We start from the raw sequence: 24,913 nt of genomic DNA on the forward strand, positions 1-24,913 counted from the left end.
CATTAAAAGGATTAAAATTCTCAACCCTTTTTCAAACTCTGCTTTTCTTGTTTCCTCCAGGTTCAGGTGCAGGTGCAGCAGTCGCCGCAACATGTGTCCACACAGCAGCTGTCTCCCCAGCTCCATCCAGCATCTGATCAAATTCAGGTACAGGTGCAGTCACAGTCTGTCACCGCCCAGCAGCAGCAGTCTTCACAGCAGATTCAGGCCATGCATAGTCCTACCACAGCTCAGCAGCTGCAGGCCACCCAGATCTCTGTGCAACACATTCAGCCTTCCCAGCAAATGCAAACTTCAGATATCTCTGATGAACACATTCAGCACCAGCAGATCCAAGCTCAGCTCGTCTCTGGCCAAACTCAGCAGATTCAGATTCAGACAGTGGGCACCCTCTCTCCTACTCAACAACAAGGGTCCCCTCGTGAAGGGGAACGGCGGTCCAGTACTTCAAACGTACTCCAACCAGTTAAGAAACGCAAGGTGGATATGCCAATCACTGTTTCATACACTATTACTGGGCAGCCTGTAGCCACGGTCCTGGCTATTCCACAGGGGCAGCAGCAAGGGTATGTGTCCCTCAGACCTGACCTTTTGACAGTGGACAGTGCTCACCTCTATACGACAGCAGCTGGTACAATCACCAGCCCTAGTGGGGAGACATGGACCATCCCTGTATATTCCGCACAACCTCGTACTGATATGCAACAAACTGCCACACATGTCGCCATCCCTCAGGAGGCCTATAACGTAGTGCATGTCAGTGGTTCACCTACTGCTGTAGCAGCTGTGAAGTTGGAGGACGATGAGGATGATAAATTGGTGACCTCTGGATCTGTGATGAAGAACTCTCACGAGGAGGTGGTTCATACGCTGGCCAATACCATCTTTCCAGCACAATTCATGAATGGTAATATCCATATTCCAGTGGCAGTACAAGCAGTGGGAGGTTCGTACCAGGCACAAGCGCAGTCAGTGCAGCTGTGGGATCCCCAGCAGCAGCATCAGCCACAGCAGCTACAGGTAAGGGAGAAAGAGTTGGTGTAAAATTTGGAAAAGTGAAGAGCAGTTGTAATCTGCTAGTATATGCCAACAACTTGCTCAGGACAGTCCCAGATTCCAACCTGCTCTGTGCTGAGCTAGCTGGGTTGGGAGCTGCTATTAAATCCTTCCTGGATTAAAGAGCAAGGGGGAAATAAAATCAACTTTGCTTCCAGCTGATTACTAGTGAGTGACTCCCACCTTAAAGTGCGCACATGTTGATGTTGGGCAAGGAGAGGATCAGCTGTGATCCCTTCCCTGGGTCCAGTCCCCTACCAATAATCGCTTTCTCAGCTTGTAATTAAAGAATGGCCACCTTGGGGAGATGCTTGGTGCTACTTAAGGTTTACGGAGCTGTAATCCAGCAAGTTTCTTTAATGAGTTATGATCGTTGCTGTTCTTGAATTGTGTATTTTTAATTTAAATGATATTTTGAGTGGCTGGGTCTGAAACTGGTTTGCTGGTGAGTATTTTATTAATCAAAAGCTCTACATACAACTTTCTGAATTTCTGCAAATAGTTCTGTTTACACATTCACCCTGTATTCTGCAAAGTTACATTGTTTATTTCTCATCTCCCGTCTCCTTTAGCACTTTCAGCTGAATAGACTGTTGACTATATGAACTTAGGGGTCAACTGGAGGGACAGAGAAAATGCCAACATGAACTGTCACCTGGTCCAGATGTTATGCATCCAAGGTTGCTGAGGGAAGTAAGAGTGGAAATAGCGGAGGATTACAATTATTGCATCGCTCTTCAAAAAGGGAGAGGATAAACCCAGCAGCTACAGGCCAATCAACCTAACTGGTGGTGGGGAAACTTTTTAGAGGGTTTAATTTGGGACGAAATTGTGACTTGGAGAGCATAGATTAATCATTGTCAGCCAGTATAGATTTGTTAAAGACAAATAGTGTCTGACAAACTTGATTCTGTTCTTCAATGACAAACAAGGTTGGTGCTATGTAGATAGACTTTCAAAAGGCATTTGCTAACAAGTTCATAATGTAATTTATCAAAAATGAAACCCATTTGATTAAAGGGGCACTGGTAGCAGGGATACAAAATTGGCTAAGGAACCAAAAGCAGAGAGTAGTGAACAGTTCCAAACTGGAAGGAGGTATACAGTGGTGATCCCTAGGGATCAATATTAGGACCACTGCCCTTTTGATGACCTGGACTTGGGTACACAGGACATAATTTCAGTTTACAGGTGACAGAAAGCTTGAAAATGTTATAAAGAGTGATGAGGTTAGTAACAGACTTCAGGAAGACGTAAGCTTATGAAATGGGCAGACACCTGGCAGGTGAAATTTAATGTACTGATGTATGAGCAAATGAATTTTGGTAGGAAGAATGACGAGAGGCAATATAAACTAAATGTACAATTTTAAAGGGGGTGCAGGAACAGGCCTGTGTTCTCAGCACCTTGCTGTATGCCTGTGAAACATGGGTGACTTACAGCTACCAGGAAAAGAAGCTCAATAATTTCCATCTTTGCTGTCTGTGGTGCATTATGGGTATATCCTGGCAGGACAAAATCACAAATGTGGCAGTCCTCACAAAAGCAGTCTCCCAGGTGTGTTGGTACTAACTCAAACAGAGGTAGCAAAAGTGGATTGGACACGTCCACAGGACAAAATACGGTCGCATACCCGAGGACTATCTGTGTGGTGAAGTAGCCAGGCCCAGACGACCAGTGGAGTGCCCAAAGCTCCACTTCAGGGATACTTGCAAGCATGACATGAAGGCCCTAAATGTCGACTGTCACACCTGGGAGTCACTAGCTGCCGAAAGAGGGAAATGGTGACACATCCTGCGGACTGGTGTGCACTGCCATGACGACCAGTTGCTAGAGCAGCTTGGCAACAGGCGCCAGCATCAAAAACAACAACTCAGTGTCACTTGGCAGCTTCACGTTTGTGGCAGAACCTGCCTCTCAAGGACTGGCCTTCACAGCCATCAGCAACAGTGCACCAAGAGAAGACACCCCACCTAAATGGATTGTTTACTTCGTGTCCATCATCTTTCGTAGTTGGAAAGATGCCAACCAACCTAGCAGGGACAGAGAAACATGGAGGTGTTAGTAAACATATTTGAAGGTGGCAGGTCAAATTGAGAAGGTCGATAAAGCCTTTTGGATCCTTGGCTTTGTTAGCGGTTTAGAGTGCAAAAGAAAGGAAGTTAAGCTGAACCTTTATAAATTACTGGTTAGGCCTCAGCTGGCGTATTGAGAATTCTGGTCACCACTCTTCAAGATGTCAAGATCTTAGAGCGGATTTAGAGGACATTTACTAGATTTGTACCTGGTTATGTGGAGAGACTGGAGAAGCTGAGATTGTTCTCCTCAGAGCAGTAAAGGTTGAGATTTTTTATTCACTCCTGGAATGTGAGTGTCGCTAATTGCCCATCCCTAATTGCTCTTGAGAAATTGGTGGTGAGCTGAGTGGCTTGCTAGGCCATTTCAGAGGGAAGTTAAGAGTCTGCTACGTTGCTGTGGGTCTGGAGTCTCATGCAGGCCAGGTAAGGACGGCAGATTCCCTAAAGGACGTTAGTGAACCAGATAGGTTTTTATGACAATCTTTGTAGTTACTGGTCACCATTACTGAACCTAGCTTTTTATCCCTAATTTTGTTAAATGAATTTAAATTCCCCATCTTCTGTAGTGGGATTTGAACTCATGTCGCCAGGTCATTAGTCCGGTTCCCTGGATTACTAGTCCAGTAACAAGCGACTGTGCCCTGATTTTATAGGTATTCCACATTGAGGGCTTTTGATGGAGTAGATAGGGAGAAACTATTTCCACTGGAATGGGAGGTCTGTAAGCAGAGTGTCCAGATTTAAGATAATTGGCAAGAGAGGGAAGATGAGAATTCTTTTTATGCAGTGAGTTATGATTTGAAATGCACTGTATGAGAGGGTGGTGGAAGCAGATTCAGCAGTAACTTTCAAAATTCAAAAGGGAATTTGACACCCAGGAGCAGGAGTAGGCCATTCAGCCCATCGTGCTTGCCCAGCCATTCAGTACGATCGTGGCTGATCATCCACTTCAATGCCTTTTTCCCACACTATCCTCATATCCCTTTATATCATTGGTATTTAGAAATCTCTCAATCTGTTTTAAACATACCTCAGTGACTGAGCTTCCGCAGCCCTCTGGGGTAGAGAATTCCAAAGATTCACAACCCTCTGAGTAAGGAAATTTCTCCATCTCTGTCCTAAGTGGCTTCCCCCTTATTTTGAAATTGTATCCCCTGGTTCTAGTCTCCCCAACCAGGGGAAACATCTTAGCTGCATCTACCCTGTCTATCCCTTTAAGTATTTTGTAGGTTTCAATGAGATCACCTCTCATTCTTTGAAACTCCAGAGAATACAGGCCCAGTTTCCCCAATCTCTTTTCATAGGACAGCCCCGCCATTCCGGGAACAAGTCTGGTGAACCTTCGTTGCACTCCTATGGCAATAATATCCTTCCTAAGATAAGGGGACCAAAACTGCACACAGTACTGCAGGTGCGGTCTAACCAAGGTTCTATACAATTGAAGCAAGACTTCACTACTCCTGTACTCAAGTCCTCTTGCAATGAAGGCCAACATACTATTTGCCTTTTTAATTGCTTGCTGCACCTGCATGTTAGCTTTCAGTGACTTATTGACGAGGACACCCAGGTCCCTTTGTACATCTACACTTTCTAATCTCTTAACATTTAAGAAATACTCTGCACATCTATTCCTCCTACCAAAGTGGATAACCTCACATTTTCCACATTATATTCCATCTGCCACGTTCTCGCCCACTCACCAAGTCTGTCCAAATCCCCTTGAAGCCACTTTGCATCTTCCTCACAACGCACATTCCCACCTAGTTTTGTGTCATCCGCAAATTTGGAAATATTACATATGGTCCCCACATCCAAATCATTGATATATATTGTGAACAGCTGGGGGCCCAAGTACTGATCCCTACGGTACCCCACTAGTCACAGCGTGCCAAAATTAGAATGACCCATTTAATCCTACTCTCTGCTTTCTGCCTGTTAACTAATCCTTAATCCATGCCAGTATATTACCTCCTATCCCATGTGCGTTAATTTTGCTAACTAACCTCCTGTTGGGGACTTTATCAAAAGCTTTCTGAAAATCCAAGTATACCATGTCCACTGACTTCCCTTTATCAATTCTGTTAGTAACATCCTCAAAAAACACCAACAAGTTTGTCAAACATGATTTCCCGATCATAAATCCATGTTGACTATGCCCAATCAGATCATTATTATCCAAGTGTCCATTTATCACATCCTTTAGAATAGATTCTAGGATTTTCCCAATGACTGATGTAAGACTAACAGGTCTGTAATTCCCTGTTTTCTCTCTCCCTCCGTTCTTAAATAGTGGGGTGATATTTGCTACCTTCCAATCTGCAAGAACTGCTCCAGAATCTATAGAATTTTGAAAGATGATCACCAATGCATCGATGTATCCGTTATCTCCATAGCTACCTCTTTCAACACTCTGGGATGTAGACTATTGGGTCCTGGGGACTTATCAACCTTCAGCCTCATTAATTTCTCCAATACAACCTTCTTACTCATACTAATTTCCTTCAGTTCCTCATTCTCCCTAAGCCCTTGGATCTCTAAGTAGAAAAGGAAAAATTTCAGAGCAATGAGGAAAGATCAGGGGAATGGGACTAATTGGATAGCTCTTAGAGAGCTGGCACGGGGGCAATAGGCCGAATGGTTGGTTGACTTCTGTGTTGTACCCGTTCCATGACCTTAAACTAAATTACCTGTCAGCGCTTAAACATCTGATTTGCAGGCCATTGTTTTTATTGTCTTGTCATTTCAGTAAAACTCAATCTTTCCCTGTTTTACTGAAGCTGCTGTAGTTTGTGCTGCTTCAGTATCGCTCTTTCTCCTGAACTCCATGTATGTCATTCTATATTCTCTCCCTTCTCCCTGAAACTCATCTTGTTTCCTCTTGCTCTAACTGATTCTTTGCCAAGACATCAAAGCATTGGAACTCTCATTTCCCTTGGCCTTCCCTCCTCCAACAACCCAAAGGCTTTAAGCCAGGGTTGTTCAACATATGGCTTGCGGGCCAGGATCCAGCCCGCCAAAAGTTTCCATCCAGCCCGCAGATGTAAACTGTACCCGGGGCCCGTTCCTTGTCCTCGCCAGGGGCCCGTTCCTTGTCCTCGCCAGGGGTCCGGGTCCGAGACTGAAGATAAGAAATTTCCCTTTGTTAGACCAGCTTTTAAAAAAGATCACGAGTCAGTTTCATTGCTGACAGCTGCTGACATCAGGAACAGCGGTTTCCCAACTTTGGACAGATACTACTTTTTATTTAAAAGCCCACCGGAAAACCCCTAATATGTCTGAAGTTGGGAAACGGCTGTTCCCTATATCAGCAGCTGTCAGCTGTGAAACTGACATGCAATTTTTATAAAAAATTGATCAACTATCTGCTGAGCGTTCCCGCTCTCTGCAACTGTCAGAGAGAAGGGGGGGGGGGGCTAACAGAGGGAGTGAGCGAGTGGAAAGTGGGGCGGGGGAGAGAGAGAGAGAGGGGAAAGGTAGGGACAGAGGGGGATGGGGGAGAGAGGAGGCACTGGTGACACGGAGAGAGAGGGGGAAGGGAGGACAGAAGGAGGAAGGTGGGGATGGGGAAGGAGAGAGAGGGAGAGAGGTGGGGGAGAAAGGTGAGGACGGGGAAAGCGAGAGGTGGGGGACAGGGAGATCGTGATCAGGATCGTTCCTGTCAGATGGATGTTTATCCAGAATACTCTGCATCGCTACAACAAATACGACCATACAACTTAGGAGCAGAAGTAGGCCGTTCAGCCCCTCTGGTCTGCTCCGATGTTCAATTAGATCATGGCTGATCTGTTTGTGTTTCGAAATCCACGCACCCATCTACCCCCAATAACCTTTGATTCCCTTGCCTAACAAGAATCTATCTACCTCCGCCTTAAAAATATTCAATGACCCCACCTCCACCACCTTCTGATGCAGAGAGTTCCAAAGTCGCACAACCCCCTGAGAGAAAAAGATTCTCCTCATCTCTGTTCTAAAAGGGTGAGCCCTGATTTTAAAACCGTGCCCCCTAGTTCTGGACTACACCCACAAGAGGAAACATCCTCTCCATATCCACCTTGATAAGACCGTTCAGGATCTTATAAACTTCAATCAAGTCTCCCCTCACTCTTCTAAACTCCATTTAAAACAAGCCCAGTCTGTCCAACCTTTCCTCCATAAGATAACCCGCTCATTCCAGGTATCATTCTAGTAAACCTCCTCCTGAACCGCCTCAAACGCATTTACATCCTTCCTTAAATAAGGAGACCAAAACTGCAGACAGTATTCGAGATGTGATCTCACCAATGCCCTGTACAAATGAAGCACAACATCCTTACTTTTATTTTCAATTCCTCTCGTAATAAAGGATAACATTCCATTAGCCTTTTTATGACTTGATGCACCTGGATACTAACTTTTTGTAACTTATGCAGTAGAACACCTAGATCCCTCTGCACCTCGGAGTTCTGTAGTTCTCCTCCGTTCAAGTAATACTCTGCTTTTTTTATTCTTCCTGCCAAAGTGAAAAACTTCACATTTTCCCACATACTCCATCTGCCAGATTTTTGCCCACTCACTCAACCTGTCTATATCGGTCCACATAGAAAATAGGAGCAGGAGTAGGCCATTCGGCCCTTCGAGCCTGCTCCTCCATTCATTATGATCATGGCTGATTATCCAACTCAGTAACCTGTTCCCACTTTTGCCCCATACCCTTTGATTCCTTTAGACCCAAGAGCGATATCTAACTCCTCCTTGAAAACATATCATGTTTTGGCCTCAACTGCTTTCTGTGGTAGTGGATTCCACTCTCTCTCTGGGTGAAGAAATTTCTCCTCCTCTCAGTCCTGAAAGGTTTACCCCATATCCTTAGACTATGACCCCCCGGTTCTGGACTCCCCCCACCATTGGGAACATCCTTCCTGCATCTACTCTGTCAAGTCCTGTTAGAATTTTATAGGTTTCTATGAGATCTCTCGTCACTCCTCTGAACTCCAGCGAATATAATCCTAACTGACTCAATCTCTCCTCATACGTCAGTCCCGCCATCCCAGGAATCAGTCTGATAAACCTTCGCTGCACTCCCTCTATAGCAAGAACATCTTTCCTCAGATAAGGAGACCAAAACTGCATGCAATATTCCAGGTGTGGCCTCACCAAGGCCCTGTGTAATTGCAGCAAGACATCCCTGCTCCTGTACTTGAGTCCTCTCGCTATGAAAGCCAACATACAACTTGCCTTTTTTACTGCCTGTTGGACCTGCATGCTTACCTTCAGCGACTGGTGTACGAGAACACCCAGGTCTCGTTGCATATTCCCCTCTCTCAGTTTATAGCCGTTCAGATAATCTGCCTTCCTGTTTTTGTTACCAAAGTGGAGAACCTCACATTTATCCACATTATACTGCATCTGCCATGCATTAGCCCACTCACTCAACTTGTCCAAATTACCCTGAAGCCTCTCTGCATCCTCCTCACAAATCACCCTCCCATCCAGTTTTGTGTCATCTCCAAATTTGGAGATATTACACTTGGTTCCCTTATCTAGATCATTAATATATATTGTGAATAGCTGCGGTACCCCACTAGTCATTGCCTGCCATTCGGAAAAAGACCCATTTATCCCTACTCTTTGTTTCCTGTCTGCCAACCAATTTTCTATCCATCGCAATACACTACCCCCAATCCCATGCACTTTAATTTTACACGCTAATCTCTTATGTGGGAGTTTGTCGAAAGCCTTCTGAAAGTCCAAATAAACCACATCCATTGGCTGCCCCTCATCAACTCTACTAGTTACATCCTCGAAGAATTCTGGTAGATTTATCAAGCATGATTTCCCTTTCAGAAATCCATGCTGACTCTGCCCGATTCTACCACTGTTCTCCAAGTGCTGTGCTATAAAATCTTTGATAATGGACTCTAGAATTTTCCCCACTACCGACGTCAGGCTGACTGTTCTATAATTCCCTCCTTTCTCTCTACCTCCCTTTTTAAACTTTGGGGTTACATTAGCTACCCTACAATCTGTAGGAACTGTTCCAGAGTCTATAGAATCTTGGAAGATGACCACCAGTGCATCCACTATTTCTAGGGCCACTTCCTTAAGTACTCTGGGATGCATCCCATCAGGCATACCTCCTTATGTCCTCTTCACAACATACATTCTTACCTATCTTTGTGTCATCTGTATGTTTAGCTACCATGCCATCACTCCCCTCAACTAAGTCGTTGATATAAATTGTAAAAAGTTGAGGCCCCAGCACAGACCCCTGCGGGACTGCACTCGTCACATCCTGCCACTCAGAAAAGGACCTATTTATGCATACTCTGTTTTCTGCCGGCCAGCCAATCTTCTATCCATGCTATTATGTTACCCCCTACACCATGAGCACCTACTTTTGCGCAATAACATTTTATGTGGCACCTTGTCAAATGCCTTCTGGAAATCCAAGTACAGTACATCAACGGGCTCCCTTTCATCCACAGCGCATGTTACTCCTTCAAAGAAGACCAGTAAATTTGTTAAACATGATTTCCCTTTCACAAAACCATCCTGGCTATTCCCGATTACCTTGAGTTTTTCGAAGTGCCCAGTTATAACCTCCTTAATCGACTCCAATACCTTCCCCACAACAGACATCAAGCTAACTGACCTATAGTTACTTGTTTTCTGCCTCCCCCACTTCTTGAATTGAGAGGTTATATTTGCTACTTTCCAGTCTGATGGAACCTTTCCAGAATCTAGCGAATTTTGAAAAATTAACACCAACGCATCTGCTACCACATTATCCACCTCTTTTAAGGGGATGAAGCCCATCAGGACCTGGGGACTTATCAGCCCCCAGCTCCATCAGTTTGCTCATACCGCTTCCCTGGTGATTGTAATTTCACCAAGTTCCTCTCTTCCTTCCACCTCCTGATTTACAGCTGGTATTGGAATGTTTATGGTATCCTCTATAATGAAGACAGAAGCAAAATATTTGTTCATTTCATCTGCCACTTCCTTATTATCTACTATTAACTTCCCATTATCACTCTCTAGAGGACCAACACTTACTTTACATTTTTCTTTTTTAAATACCTGTAGAAACTCTTGCTATCCGTTTTTACGTTTCTAGCTAGCTTCCTCTCATACTCTAATTTCTTTCTCCTTATTAACCTTTTAGTCCTTCTCTTCTGTTCTTTATATTCTGACCAATCATCTTTGCGCAATTATATGCCTTTTCCTTAAGTTTGATGCTTTCCTTAACTTCTTTAGTTAACCATGGATGGTGGGTCCTCCTCTTAGAATTTTTCTTCATAGTAGGAATATACTTATCCTGAGTATTCTGAAATATCCCCTTCAATGTTTGCCACTGCTTCTCTATTGATCTATCTCCTAGCCTGGTAACCCAGTTCACTTCAGCTAGCTCAGCTTTCATGCCCACATAGTTGTCCTTATTTAAGTTTAAAATACTAGTCTTGGACCCACTCTTCTCTTTCAAACTGGATGTAGAATTCAGTCATATTGTGGTTGCTGCTCCCTAAAGGTGCCTCATTAATTAATCCTGTCACATTACACAATCCCAAGTCTAATATAATCTGCTCTCTGGTTGATTCTTGAACGTGCTGCTCTAAAACTATCTCGAAAGCATTCTATGAAATCCTCATCCAGGCTACTATTGACAATCTGATTTTTCCAGTTTATATGTAGATTAAAATTACCCATGATTATTGCCATCCTTTTATCACAAGCACCCAATATTTCTTCTTGTATACTTCGTTCTACATTGTGGTTGCTGTTAGGGGGCCTGTAGACCACTCCCATTAGTGACTTCTTTCCCCTACTATTCTTCATCTCCACCCAAACCGATTCTACATCCTGATCTGAACCAAGGTCATCTGTCACTATAGCAACAATGCCATCCTTGATCAACAGTGCTACCCCTTCACCTTTACCTAGCTTCCTATTCTTGTTGAATGTCATATATCCCTCAATATTCAGGACCCAATCCTTATCATCCTGCAGCCACGTCTCTGTAATGGCTATCAGATTATATTTACTTATTTTATTGTGCGCCATCTGTTCGTCTACTTTGTTATGAATGCTATGTGCATTCAGATACAGAGCCTTTAGTTTTGTCGTTTTGTTATCTTTGTAACATCAAGTCTTGACTGTTGGTGTGTTCTCAGGTTTTTTCTCTGTTCCTTCCTGCCATTCTCTGACCTTCATTTCCCATGTTACTATTCTGCTCTCCTGCTTTGACTCTACCCCTTGGTTTGCTGCATCTACCCAGACTTGATCCCTCACCCGCCTTGTTTAGTTTAAAACTCTCTCTGCTTCCCTAGTTATACAGTTTGCTACAACACTGATCCCAGCACAGTTCAGGTGCAGACCATCCCAACGGTACTGACCCACTTACCCCGGTACGGGTGCCAGTGCCCCAGGAACTGAACCCACTTCTACCACACCAGTCTTTGAGCCACATTTCATTTCACTAATCTTATGTGCCCTCTGCCAATTGGCACGTAGCTCAGGTAATAATCCAGAGATTAACCTTGAGGTTCTGCTCTTCAATTTGATGCCAAGCTCCTCATACTGTCTAAGCAGAACCTTTTTTTCCTAGTCCTACCTATGTCATTGGTACCTACCTGGACCACGACAACTGGATCTTCCCACTCCCACTGTAAGTTCCTGAGCAGATGTCCTGAACCCTGGTACCGGGCAGGCAACACAGCCTTCTGGAGTCATGCTCTCGGCTACACAGAACAATGTCAATCCCCCTCACTATACTATCCCCTACTACCACTACATTCCTTTTTGCTCCCCACGCTTGTATGATTTCCTGTGCCACAGTGCCACGGCCAGTCTGCTCATCCAGCTTTGCAGACCTCTCTTTCGTCCACACAGGTTGGGAAATGTGCAGGCAAACGTTGACTACTTGTGCAGGCAAAAAAAGTGCCATGTTTCTCACTAAATCAGTATCCAACATAATGAAGAGAAAGTAAGTCAATAAATTAGTCTTCTCTTTCAAAGGTTCTTCAGAAAAATGTACATTTGTTGTTTAGATTAATAGTAAGGTTAATTTTTAATGCCTTTATCTTTCCAAAATTGTCTCTTCGGCGCCCTATGTAAGACAAAAATTGTAATGCGGCCTTCCACGCGAAAAGGTTGGACAACCCTGCTTTAAGAACAAGCTTAGTGTCTACTTAATTACTTACTCTCCGTTTACCCCAATTCCACTCATGTATTTCTGCACATTAAGTGCTATGCAAATATAAGTTATGTATCTTGCTCTGAATACCCATAAAAACTTTTCGAAGGTGCAGGGAATAGCCTGGATGTACATAATATAGTTTTTTTTTAAACTTGAGAGGATGCTTTTTCAGATTACTGTCATGTATAAGGAACTTAACTACATTTTTTTTTATTCCTGATCTGTTGTAGGTGATCAGCTCATTGCACTGAGCGGTCGTTCTTTACGTACTCAAAACCCTCTGGTTATCATTGTCTGGCTTGGTAACTGTAAGACTCGAGCCTAAAATACAGTCAAACTATTTGATGGTTTGAACAGTGATTTTATAACTTTCCTGGGCAAGCATCCTGTTCGGAACCTGAAACAAGTGCTGCCTTGTAATCAGTCAGATATTCATTCTCATTCTCCCTGTGTACATACAACTCCAGTGAAATGCTTTAGTTTGGTTTTAACTACCCATGAAACATTGACATTGCATAAAACATTTTTAAGGTAGTTGTAGAGCTTGAGATTCCTAAACAGCTTGAACTGAAATCTGAGCATTGCCTGACCTTCATGTGGAGTTTTGTGAAGAACTCAAAGCTGGCAGGACCAGTGATGTCCCACAGCAGAAATTTCCTGTGTTCCTCAATTCTCACATTGGTAGCAATGGTTAAAAAAATTGTGAATCCATGTAAACCTGACAACTGACGGTGTGATATTGATTGCAGACCACAGTTTGTGAACATTGTCTAGTTACCTAATGGCTAGCCAGTAATTGTGGAGCAAATTCCTGACCTTTTCATTGCAAATGCAAAAATATTGTCTTTTGGTGTCATTGCTCGTTGCCGAATACGCTGGAGCAATGCAGTACAAAGAACAGTACAGCACAGGAACAGGCCATTCGGCCCTCCAAGCCTGCGGCAATCTTGATGCCTGCCTAAACTAAAACCTTCTGCACTTCCGGGGTCCGTATCCCTCTATTCCCATCCTATTCATGTATTTGTCAAGATGCCTCTTAAACGTTGCTATCGTACCTGCTTCCACCACCTCCCCCGGCAGCAAGTTCCAGGCACTCACCACCCTCTGTGTAAAGAACTTGCCTCGCGCATCCCCTCTAAACTTTGCCCCTCGCACCTTAAACCTATGTCCCCTAGTAACTGACTCTTCCACCCTGGGAAAAAGCTTCTGACTATCCACTCTGTCCATGCCATTCATAACTTTGTAAACCTCCATCATGTCGCCCCTCCACCTCCGTCGTTCCAGTGAAAACAATCCAAGTTTATCCAACCTCTCCTCATAGCTAATGCCCTCCAGACCAGGCAACATCCTGGTAAACCTCTTCTGTACCCTCTCCAAAGCCTGCACGTCCTTCTGGTAGTGTGATGACCAGAATTGCACGCAATATTCTAAGTGTGGCCTGACTAAAGTTCTGCACAGCTGCAGCATGACTTGTCAATTTTTATACTCTATGCCCCGACCAATGAAGGCAAGCATGCCGTATGCCTTCTTGACTACCTTATCCACCTGCGTTGCCACTTTCTGTGACCTGTGGACCTGTACGCCCAGATCTCTCTGCCTGTCAATACTCCTAAGGGTTCTGCCATTTACTGTATACTTCCCACCTGCATTAGACCTTCCAAAATGCATTACCTCACATTTGTCCGGATTAAACTCCATCTGCCATTTCTCCGTCCAAGTCTCCAACCGATTTATATCCTGCTGTATCCTCTGACAATCCTCATCAGTATCCGCAACTCCACCAACCTTTGTGTCGTCCTCAAACTTACTAATCAGACCAGCTACATTTTCCTCCAAATCATTTATGTATACTACAAAGAGCAACGGTCCCAGCACAGATTCCTGTGGAACACCACTAGTCACATCCCTCCATTTAGGAAAGCACCCTTCCACTGCTACCCTCTGTCTTCTATGACTGAGCCAGTTCTGAATCCATCTTGCCAGCTCACCTCTGATCCCGTGTGACTTCACCTTTTGTACCAGTCTGCCATGAGGGACCTTGTCAAAGGCTTTACTGAAGTCCATATAGATAACATCCACTGCCCTTCATCAATCATCTTCGTCACTTCCTCAAAAAACTCAATCAAATTAGTGAGACACGACCTCCCCCTCACAAAACCAAGCTGCCTCTCGCTAATAAGTTTGTTTGTTTCCAAATGGGAGTAAATCCTATCCCGAAGAATCCTCTCTAATAATTTCCCTACCACTGACGTAAGGCTCACCGGCCTATAATTTCCTGGATTATCCTTGCCACCCTTCTTAAACAAAGGAACAACATTGGCTACAGGTGAGGTCCCAGAGGACTGGAGAATAGCCAATGAGGATGCAAAGATTTCTGTCAAGGCCCCAGCAATTTCCTCCCTTGCTTCCCTCAGTATTGTCGGGTAGATCCCATCAGGCCCTGGGGTCTTATTTACCTTAATGCTTTGCAAGACACCCAACGCCACCTCCTTTTTAATAATGAGATGACTGAGACTATCTGCACTCCCTTCCCTCGGCTCATCATCCACCAAGTCCTTCTCTTTGGTGAATACTGATGCAAAGTACTCATTTAGTACCTCGCCCATTTCCACACATAGATTCCCTTCTCTGTCCTTGAGTGGGCCAACCCTTTCCCTAGTTACCCTCTTGTGTTCTGATCAGCACAGCGGTAATGGGGGAAAATACATCACTTGTCTTCGTGCATATGAATTCTTCTTGTTCTGTGATATTTGCTTCCCAATTTCAAACCTAGAACAAGAAAGCTTTATGTAAACACTTAAGAAATCAGAGTCGAAGTGCACCATTCAGTCCCAGCTCCGCCATTCAATACAATTAAAATGGAGAGGAATAAACGTAACTCATCTTAGTTAATCCATCATCACCTCCATATCTCAACAGAATTTGTGTGGATTTGGCTATTCTAGCAATTTATAACAAATGTCCCTTCCATTTTTTTTAATGGAAGAATCTCTTACCAATCTTTGGATTGTGCATATTTCATTTTTAATTCGTTCAAATAGTGTAGTTTGCTGATATTTAAATTAGTACAGATGTAATTTTTTTTAGATTAGAGATACAGCACTGAAGCAGGCCCTTCGGCCCACCGAGTCTGTGCCGAACATCAACCACCCATTTTATACTAATCCTACACTAATCCCATATTCCCAACAAACATCCCCACCTGTCCCTATATTTCCCTACCACCTACCTATACTAGTGACAATTTACAATGGCCAATTTACCTATCAACCTGCAAGTTTTTTGGCTTGTGGGAGGAAACCGGAGCACCCGGAGAAAACCCACACAGACACAGGGAGAACTTGCAAACTCCACACAGGCAGTACCCGGAATCGAACTCGGGTCCCTGGAGCTGTGAGGCTGCGGTGCTAACCACTGCGCCACTGTGCCGCCCTAATCTTGAGCTAATTTTTTTATTCTTTCATGGAATGTGGGCAGCATTTGTTGTCCATTCTTAATTGTCCTTGACAGCTGTGGCTTCAGAGGACAGTTAAGAGTCAACCACATTGCTTTGGATCTGGAGTCATATCAGACTTCCTTCCCTAAAGTGAACCAGATGAGTTTTTACAACCATCAATGATAGTAATAGTGCCGTGAAACTGAGACTAGCTTTAAATTCCAGATTTTTTAAATTCATTAATTTGAATTTAAATTCTGCCAGCTGCTGTGGTGGGATTTGAACCCTTGCCCCCAAGGCATTAGCCTGGGTTGCTGGATTACTACCTCTTCCCCTTAGATTTATTGAGTTGTGAACATCTAGTAATGTGTCCAAACACATGTCGTTTCCTGCTACCTAGATTCTAAGAATCTAATTGAGTTTACATGTATGCCTGTGTATAATGTAAAAGTATGAGGTATTCATATTTTTGTGGCTTTTGTTTTTATGAAAAGTGAAACTAGAACTGTGGGTTTTAAACCAGGGTATTGAGGGAAAAAAAACATTTGCAAAATCCTGGTGACTGCAGATCAGAAACAGATATTAGATTCCTGAACACAAGGGAAATGAAGTGGTCGCACTTGTTCCCAAAAAGATACAGTAAAAGACAAAATTACTGACTTGGCCTTGTCAGTAATTGGAACTTTTTGTAAAATCAGACTCTTTATATTCAGAAACAGTTCTTCCATATAATTAACGCATTTCTCATTTGTTTTATACATTAGCATTTTGCCAAATTTTTCAGATCTTTAATTGTAGATTTTAATGGCTGCCCGTGTAAGCTTATAATGCCCGCCAATTTGAGCTGAGTGTAAGACATAGTATAAAACTACTTAATTCAGTAAACAGTGTTAGTAAGTTGTTAAACCCCTGAATATCTCAACTCTGCGAGGGCAGTTTACATCAACAAGGTCTGTTTATGGAAACATTTGAGAGAAAATGGTTCTGTATAAACCCAAAATTCTAATAGAGCAAAGCTACAAAAAAGGGTGAACCTCAAATGAGTGGCTCACAGGGCTTAATCTATTCAGTATTTATAAGATAAAGCAGCTTGAAGTGCAGCGCATGTATTTGATTAGTAGTCTCTTAGTTTTGTGATGTTTTTATGGTTATTGCTCTTAAGACAGTAAATGTTTCCTGAATTTATTAAGGCATTGTAATCATCCCGAAAGATTTTTCTTTTATTGTTGCTAGGCCCAATCAGTGCAGGTGGCCAAGGTGGAATCTCAACCTCCGCCACCTCCAGAAATGCTTTTGCCAAACACCTTGAAACCAGAGGAAGGCCTTAGTGTCTGGAAAAGTTGGGCAGAGACCAAGAATGCAGAGTTTGAGAAGGACGCGGAGAACAGGCCAGCTCCCATTGGTAGTAAGTACTGTCACAGTTGAAATAACATGCCAAGGAATGGTAATCTATAGTTAAATGCAGCAGTGTTTTGGGCTGGAGGAGTGTGACCTCAGACACTGGAACTGAAAACCTCAAGAAGGGAAACTTTGGTATATTGAACCAGAGGTACAATTGTGCAGTGCATTTGAGCCTGTTATGATGTGGTGCATCACTGCCAAGGATCTTGCCCGCCTCTATCAGACAAATGGTTGCTCAGAGCTGCACAAGAACACTCAACAAATCTTTTCCCTCCCCACAATCCAGTAGTAGTGTGGTTGAGAGTATGTCTGCAAACTGGGGGATTGAGTTTGAATACTGTGATGTATGCACCATATATATTAATTTTCTACCTTGCTATGAGGCTATCTGCCACTTAGATTCAAATGGTGGAATGTTGGGTTTGTTCACTGGGCTAACAAGGTGCATATTCTGTTAAAGCAATCGGTGTTTTCCAGAAAAAATGTCCTGGAGACCTTTCTCAAAGTAGGGATAAAAAGATTGGGTGCTCTAGTGGTTGTTTGATTTGATTGTGTATTAGTATTTCCAAAACTGGGCAGTGCTGTTATTGAGTTCAGTATTCTTCAAAGGAGCTAATAATCAATTGGGAAAATGATTCATCTTCAAAAATAATGTTGCTTCAGTTTTTTAAAGTAACAAATATTACAAGAACAGGGAGGACCAAGCAGACCTGCTATGGCTTCCTGCCAAGTTCTCCAGAGGTGTGTGCTAGTGCAATCACGGGTTACTTCAGCCTGTTTTTTTGGGTGAGGAGGGAGAAGTGACTCATCCCAGGCCCCTCTTTTGAACCCTCTGGCTGACCTTTTCTTTCCCCACCATTTATTCTACTCTGAATAACTAGTATATTGTTTTTTGTTCAGGAATACAAAGGTCATAGTCCTAAACTACAGGGCTGGTTACAATTCTAGCTCCTTTACAATGTTTTGCACAAAAAATTGTAGCAAACTCATTTTGTACAGACAACCCGCACGCACACCATTGTTTCTTCAACTGTTAATTGTTAACCTTGATTAAAATCAATCAAGATTTAAAGAATCTAAACAAAATGCTACAACGCAGGTGCAGCATTGTCTGCAAAGAGAAAGCATGTAGATGAAGACCCTTTGGGCAATTTCTTTGTTTCTGGCCACTGTTTTGGGGAGTGACCTTCCTGCTAAAATGTTGACCTGGCTTTAGATGGTATATGTTCCATTTCTACTTTAAGCAGAGCTCGCGATTTGATATGTGAAATTGGCACTTCCAAAAAAAATTGGTTAATGCATTTGTTCTGTGTTAATTTGTTTAAAGAAACATTCCCAGTTGCCTGTGATGTGCAATTTCAGCAATCGTGCATAGTGACTATAGAAGTTGAAGCTATAAAATATGCTGGGTAATCCTGGTGTTTTCTTCCCTTCTAAGGGCGTCAGCCATTGCGCTTCCAGGAAGACCTCCTATCATCAGCTGTGGCAGAACTGAATTATGGACTGTGTCTTATGCTAAAAGAAGCTCGCAATCCGGAGGGTGAGGCATACGACCCAGACATGGTGTACTATATATGTCTCTGCATACAAAAGGTACAGGCAGCTGACTGAATTTACCCATAGCAATCACTGCAGTCCTGAAGTTTCAAACAAGTTGTGCTACTCTGGCTTTCAGTATGAAGATTGGTTGTCAAAACAGAGGGTGGTTGGGTGGACTTTGTGTGTGTGTGTGTGTACACATTTTGAGTGGGAAAGGTACCATTTGCTGGATCTGGTTTAACCTGTAAAAGAGTTTATCCTAAAAGAGGTTACTGTATGCGTGTGATTATAGAGTGCTCCTTTTCTTGCAATAATGGCTGGCTTGGTTGTGGCGATGGATTGGGTAGGACACATGCACAGGTTATGGTTTTATACAGTTACTACTGACAGTTTTCACATAACCAGTGTTCCCTTTGACAAATGAAAACTGCAAATGTTGGAAATCAAAAATTAATGGCAAATTTAGATATGCACAACCGGTCAGTCAACATCGGTGAAGATAAATAAATTGGTTAACACATGCACTTTTGAAAACGGTACTCAAAAGTATTAGAGGACTTGCAGCCAAGACATTAACCTGTCTTTCTCTGGTCTGAGATCGGTGTATGTTCAGAGATTTTGGTCTTGTACTTTTTTGTACATCCATTTCTATGGCAAACAAGAGACTCTGCACTGTTATCAGAGCTGTGCCTGGGTTATTGCAGTTGGAAGTGCTGTTCAACAACAAAGCAAAATTATTTTTTCTGCTGTACCTTTCATTTGGGGTCTGGCCTCTTGAGACAACTTTTAAATGTCAGCAGCAGTGTACAGCATAAATGGGACAGGGTTACATAGAATGTACAACACTGAAACAGGCCATTCGGCCCAACTGGTCTGTGCCAGTGTTCAGGCTCCAAATGAGCCTTCTCCCATTATTTACTTCATCTCGCCCTATCAGCATCTTTTGTGCTGTATAATTCTATGCTTCTAAGTGCATATGTGCTATTTGCCTCGACCACTCTGTGGTAGTAAATTCCACATTCTCACCACTCCTTTGAGTAAAGAAATTTCTCTTGAATTCCTTATTGGATTTATTAGTCACTAACCTCTTTTTATAGCTCCTAGTTTTGGACTGCTCACTAATGGAAACATCATATCTACATCTATCCTTTAGCACGCCTTCATCATTTTTAATTTCATAAATTGCTATCAACAGGATTGATACTTTTTTTTTACAAAATTGCTTTTAAACTATCTCAGAAGAACTGAGAGTGTAGTGTTTCATGAACTACTTCCACTCCATCAATGTGCCCTGCTCCACGTATCTGAAGCAAAGTACAAGTTTTGCACGTGGCTGATTTCTGTATGACCTAAACCCCCACACGCAGATTGCAGAAGTGTTGTTAAATGTTGTATTTATTTGTTGCAGTTTTACAGAAACTTTCTTGTTTGTTTTCAACATTTTTATTATTTTATTTTCCAGTACCTATTTGAAAATGGGAGAGTAGATGATATATTTTCAGATATCTACTATACAAAGTTCACTGAGAGGTTGCAGGAGGTATTAAAGGACTGGCAGCCTCAGATCAGCTCTCTGGGTAAGTGGATATTTAAGTCTGTGTATTCCTCCGTCAGGTAGCACACGAGATGGGTATGGGTAGTTTTATTAAGCAACATTTGTGTTGTTTTTTTTTCTTGAAAAAAGTACTTAAAGCTAAACCAATGGCACCAAAAGACGCATCCGAAGTGTTTAAGGTCTTTTGTCAGGTTTTCGTGTGCTATTGCCCAAGTACACTGCAATTTACATTTCTGCACAATAGATTGGGGGATTGAGAGTTTATCTCTTGAACTTGCTACCTAATGCATTCTGAATATGCATGTAGGCTTTAGTAAGTAGTACATTTATTTCTCCTCTGTACATTCACCAGTTTGGTTAAAAGCATTGCAAATCTAAAACTCAGTGCTTCCTATTTGAAAATTGCAGTGTACCTCTGCTTCCTGCATTCTTATTAACCATTAGAACATTTTGAGATTAGCTGGTGTTGGAACTGCCAGAATTTTCTGAAAATGATTTGTTTCAAGTAAAACGCATCTCTGGTGCTTTTGTTAACTGCTTCTTTGCACTCCATGAGGTGTAAAGGTTAATCAGACCCTTGATTAAGAACTGGCTGAATTCGCTCTGTAAAAATCTTAAATTGAACTCTTAGGGCGGGCATTGGTATTCACTACTGAGCTGGGAGTTCAGCGTTCTTGCCAAATAGATATACAGCGCTGCTTGCAAAATAGTTAATGTCAAGTTGTCTGAAAGTAAGTTTAGCACTGTATTGTTTAATAGGTTACATGATCCCCAGCCACATCACAGAGGAGATGCTGTGGGAATGCAAGCAGCTCGGTGCTCACTCGCCTTCCACCCTCCTTACAACTCTCATGTTCTTCAACACCAAGTGAGTTCTCCTTTAAGTTACTTAAATCTGAAAGTCCTCATCCTTGTGTATTTGCTTATTCCAGGTGTAAGGGCCCCGTGATGGGTGCTTTGGGTGTGAGGGTCCCATGTGAAACATTTTTTGTTTTTTTATTTCGCACACTGTGAACTGTTGTGTATTTTTAGCATTCTGTTTTTATTCTAGTAAGCAAGGTGAAAATTTCTTGATTGCTATTGCTATCTCCATCAAAGAACACTGGAAGTAGAGTGAGAGATTATCTTTTAGCTGCTTCACCTGATATTGGCTGTACCTTTAACAATTACAGAAAGCCTCAGAAGTAATCTTGGCAATAATATAAATTAAATGAATCTTGGCAATACTTACCTTTTGGTTATAAAAATGATTTTTTTTATTACAACAGTTCACTTTGGTTTTTATTTCCTAATACTAAACTGGGTAGTGAGCGAAAATAATTCTTTCATCTTTACCAATGTACCTGTTCCAACAGGAGTTATAGAATAGAAGGATAGGAAGTCGAATGAAGGAGTTGCTGATCCAAATTGCTTACCTTGCTCCTCCTATAATTAGAACCTCAGGCTAATCTGTGTGACATTTTATTTCCTGATATTTAAATAAAACTGCTAGTCTGTATAGTAATTTGGCAGTTCCAGATGTCTTGCACAAGCAAGGAACTGTTATCTCTGGTTGCATGCGTTTCTATTGAACTTCACCAGAATATATTGGCTTTGTTTGAAGGACTTACTAAATCTTATTGTACAGTCTTTAGGTTGTATCCCATAGGGAACCAATATCCACTAGTTCAAGGAATTTCAAATAGAGAGGCAATGTAGTAAGTTCCTGAAAAATTGAGAGCACAAGTTATTGGTCAGTTGTAGGTGCACTTCCTGCAAGAATGGCAACTTGCTGTGAACCAGAAAAGCTGGATTACAAAATCAGTGCTTTGACCCAACAGGAAGCTGTCACTTGGAAGCAAGAAACATATCTATGAAATCAGGAAATATAAAAATCTGTTTTCTGTGCCATGATGTGTACTGAGCTAACAAAGTTTCTCTTCAATCTTTTTAAACACAGGGTGCAGCAGAAGCTGAGTAGATAGATAATGTCATTCTCCTCCTTTAGGTGGAATTCTGAATTTTGTCTAGAGCTTTGAAGACATGGCCAGGTGGGCTTGAGTGCTGGTGAACCTTGACTTAAAATAATGAGCTTCTGTTTGGGAAGCAAATGCTCTGTTTCTTACACAACTAGCCTGTTTGGGACAGGGATCTGAAAATTTTTTACAGACCTGTGATTTTATTCTTTTCACTCAGGTACTTCCTGCTAAAGACTGTGGAACAACACATGAAACTGGCCTTCTCAAAAGTGGTTCGACAGACGAAGAAAAACCCTGTGAATCCCAAGGATAAAAGCACAAGTATTCGTTATCTGAAGGCATTGGGCCTGCACCAAACGGGGCAAAAAGGTCGGTGTCCTTTGATGAGTTTAAACTGTTAACTACGCATTGGAGCAACTACAAAGTGAATTGAAGAAAATATATGTACTTTTTGCATAATCTCTCACTGGTTCAACTCTGTTTTTAAAAAAAGCAAATATTGGTGATCTTTTTTTTAAATCCAGCAAATGTTGACTCTACAACTGGGTCAGTCAGCATGGGGAAAAGACAGATTAACATTTCAAATGAACCCCTTCTTGGGAAAACATCAACTTGTCTTTTTTTTTTCAGTTGCTCACTTTCCAGCAATTTGTTTTTATTTTATTTTATACTCCATTTCATTCCAGCGATCTCTGCCTAATGCATTTATTACAGGGACACTGATTATTTACTGCCACAATACTAAAGATATGGAGAAAGTATTATGATATTCATAGGAAGGTTTGTCTGGTAATGTTCAAGGTTAACAGATCCTATTTTAGCAAGATTGCTGCAGAACTGGGCCATGCCACGATCAGTCCATGTTAGAGAAGAAATGCAATTGGTGCACTTTTTATGCTTTCTGTCGTGCATCACAGGCAGGACTGGATATGTCAGCTTTGTTCAAAATGTTCAATAAGCTGCATATGAAAGGAAAGCATCTGAACCAAGCTCTTCCATTTCATTTTAAATAAAATTGCTGTCTTAAAATAATGTGAAATATTTCTGCTGCCTCTATAAATGCCATTTTAGAGAGTGAACTTTAATCGTGTGTTGCAGGTTCAAAACTAGACCTTGGATATTCTAAGAATATGCATCGACCCAGGGAGCAGAGGGACCTTGGTGTATATGTGCATAAATTATTGAAGGTGGTAGGACAGGTTGAGCGAGCGGTTAATAAAGCATACAATATCCTAGGCTTTAATTGTAGGGGCATAAAGCACAAGAGCGAGGAAATGGGGAGGCGGTGGCGTACTGGTATTGTCACTGGACTAGTAACCCAGAGCCCCAGGTATTGCTCTGGGGACATGGGTTCGAATCCCACCACAGCAGAAGGTGGAAATTGAATTCAGTTAATAAATCTGGAATCTAAAGCTAGTCTAATGATGGCCATGAAACCATTGTCGATTGTTGTAAAAACACATCTCGTTCACTAATGTCCTTTAGGGAAGGAAATCTGCTGTCCTTACCTGGTCTGGCCTACATGTGACTCCAGATCCATAGCAATGTGGTTGACTCTTACATGCCCTCGAAATGGCCTAGCAAGCCACTCAGTTCAAGGGCAATTAGGGATGGGCAGTAAATGCTGGCCTGGCCTGCGATGCCCATATCCCATGAAAGAATAAAAAAAAAATAATGGTGAACTTGTGTGAGACACTAGTTCGGCCTCAGCTGAAGTATTCCATCCAGTTCTGGGTGCCACACTTTAGAAAAGATGTGAAAGCATTGGAGAGGGTGCAGAAAAGATTCACGAGAATGGTTCCAGGGATGAGAAACTTCATTTACAAAGATAGATTGGAGAAGTTGGGACTATTTCCTCGGAGAAGAGAAGGCTGAGAGGAGTTTTGATAGAGGTATTCAAAATCATGAGGGGTCTGGGCAGAGTAGATAGGGTGAAACTGTTCCCACTCGTAAAAGGATCTAGAACGAGAGGGCGCAGATTTAAAGTAATGGTCAAAAGAAGCAGTGGCGACATGAGGAAAAACTTTTTCACGCAGCAAGTGGTTAAGGTCTGGAATGCACTTCCCACAGGGTGGTGGAATTAGAGACAGTCAATGATTTCAAAAGGAAACTGGATGGGCACTTGAAGGAAATAAACTTGCAGGGCTATGGGGATTGAGCGGGGGAGTGGGACTGACTGGATTCCTCCGTGGAGAGCTGGCATTGACTCAATAAGGCTGAATGGCTGTCTCCTGTGCCATAAATGGCTGAGTAGGTGGTCTTTGTGATAGATTTATAAATGCACTGCCTGAAAAGGTGGTTGAAGCAGATTTAATAGTAACTTTCAAAAGGGAATTGGGCGTTTACTTGAAATGGGAAAAACTTGCTCTTTTGAAAGAACTGGCAAAACACAATGAGCCGAATGGCCTCCTTTGCTGTACACCCTTCTGTACTGTACTCATCACTCCTCTGCTTGCTGATCTACAATGGCTCCTGGTCCGACAAAGCCTTGATTTTAAAAGTCTCCTCCTTATGTTCAGATCCCTCAACAGCCTTGTCCCTCTCTATTTCTGTAATCTCCTCCCAGCCCTATAACCCTCTGAGATCTCTGCACTCCTCCAATCTGGCCAACTGAACGTCCCCAATTTTAATCACTCCACCATTGGCGGCCATGCCTTAAGTTCCTGGGCCCTAAGCTTTGGAATTTTGTCCCGAAACCCCTCCACCTCTCTCTCT

General features: G+C 42.5%; 1 protein-coding gene across 6 annotated transcripts in view; it reads left to right on the plus strand.

Moving 5' to 3' along the window:
* The window catches only part of LOC137380305 (transcriptional regulator QRICH1-like), a 77,374-nt gene that overhangs the window by 46,765 nt on the left and 5,696 nt on the right, over positions 1-24,913 (plus strand). For all 6 annotated transcript variants that reach the window (XM_068052220.1, XM_068052218.1, XM_068052216.1 and 3 more), the window contains exons 3-8: positions 61-1,020; positions 16,979-17,150; positions 18,585-18,739; positions 20,148-20,262; positions 21,000-21,108; positions 22,416-22,567. In XM_068052220.1, the coding sequence (XP_067908321.1) occupies positions 61-1,020; positions 16,979-17,150; positions 18,585-18,739; positions 20,148-20,262; positions 21,000-21,108; positions 22,416-22,567 (1,663 nt within the window). The remainder of the gene's footprint in view (positions 1-60; positions 1,021-16,978; positions 17,151-18,584; positions 18,740-20,147; positions 20,263-20,999; positions 21,109-22,415; positions 22,568-24,913) is intronic.

The sequence above is a fragment of the Heterodontus francisci genome, chromosome 19 (genome assembly GCF_036365525.1).
Source record: "Heterodontus francisci isolate sHetFra1 chromosome 19, sHetFra1.hap1, whole genome shotgun sequence".
NCBI classification, from domain to species: Eukaryota; Metazoa; Chordata; class Chondrichthyes; order Heterodontiformes; family Heterodontidae; genus Heterodontus; species Heterodontus francisci.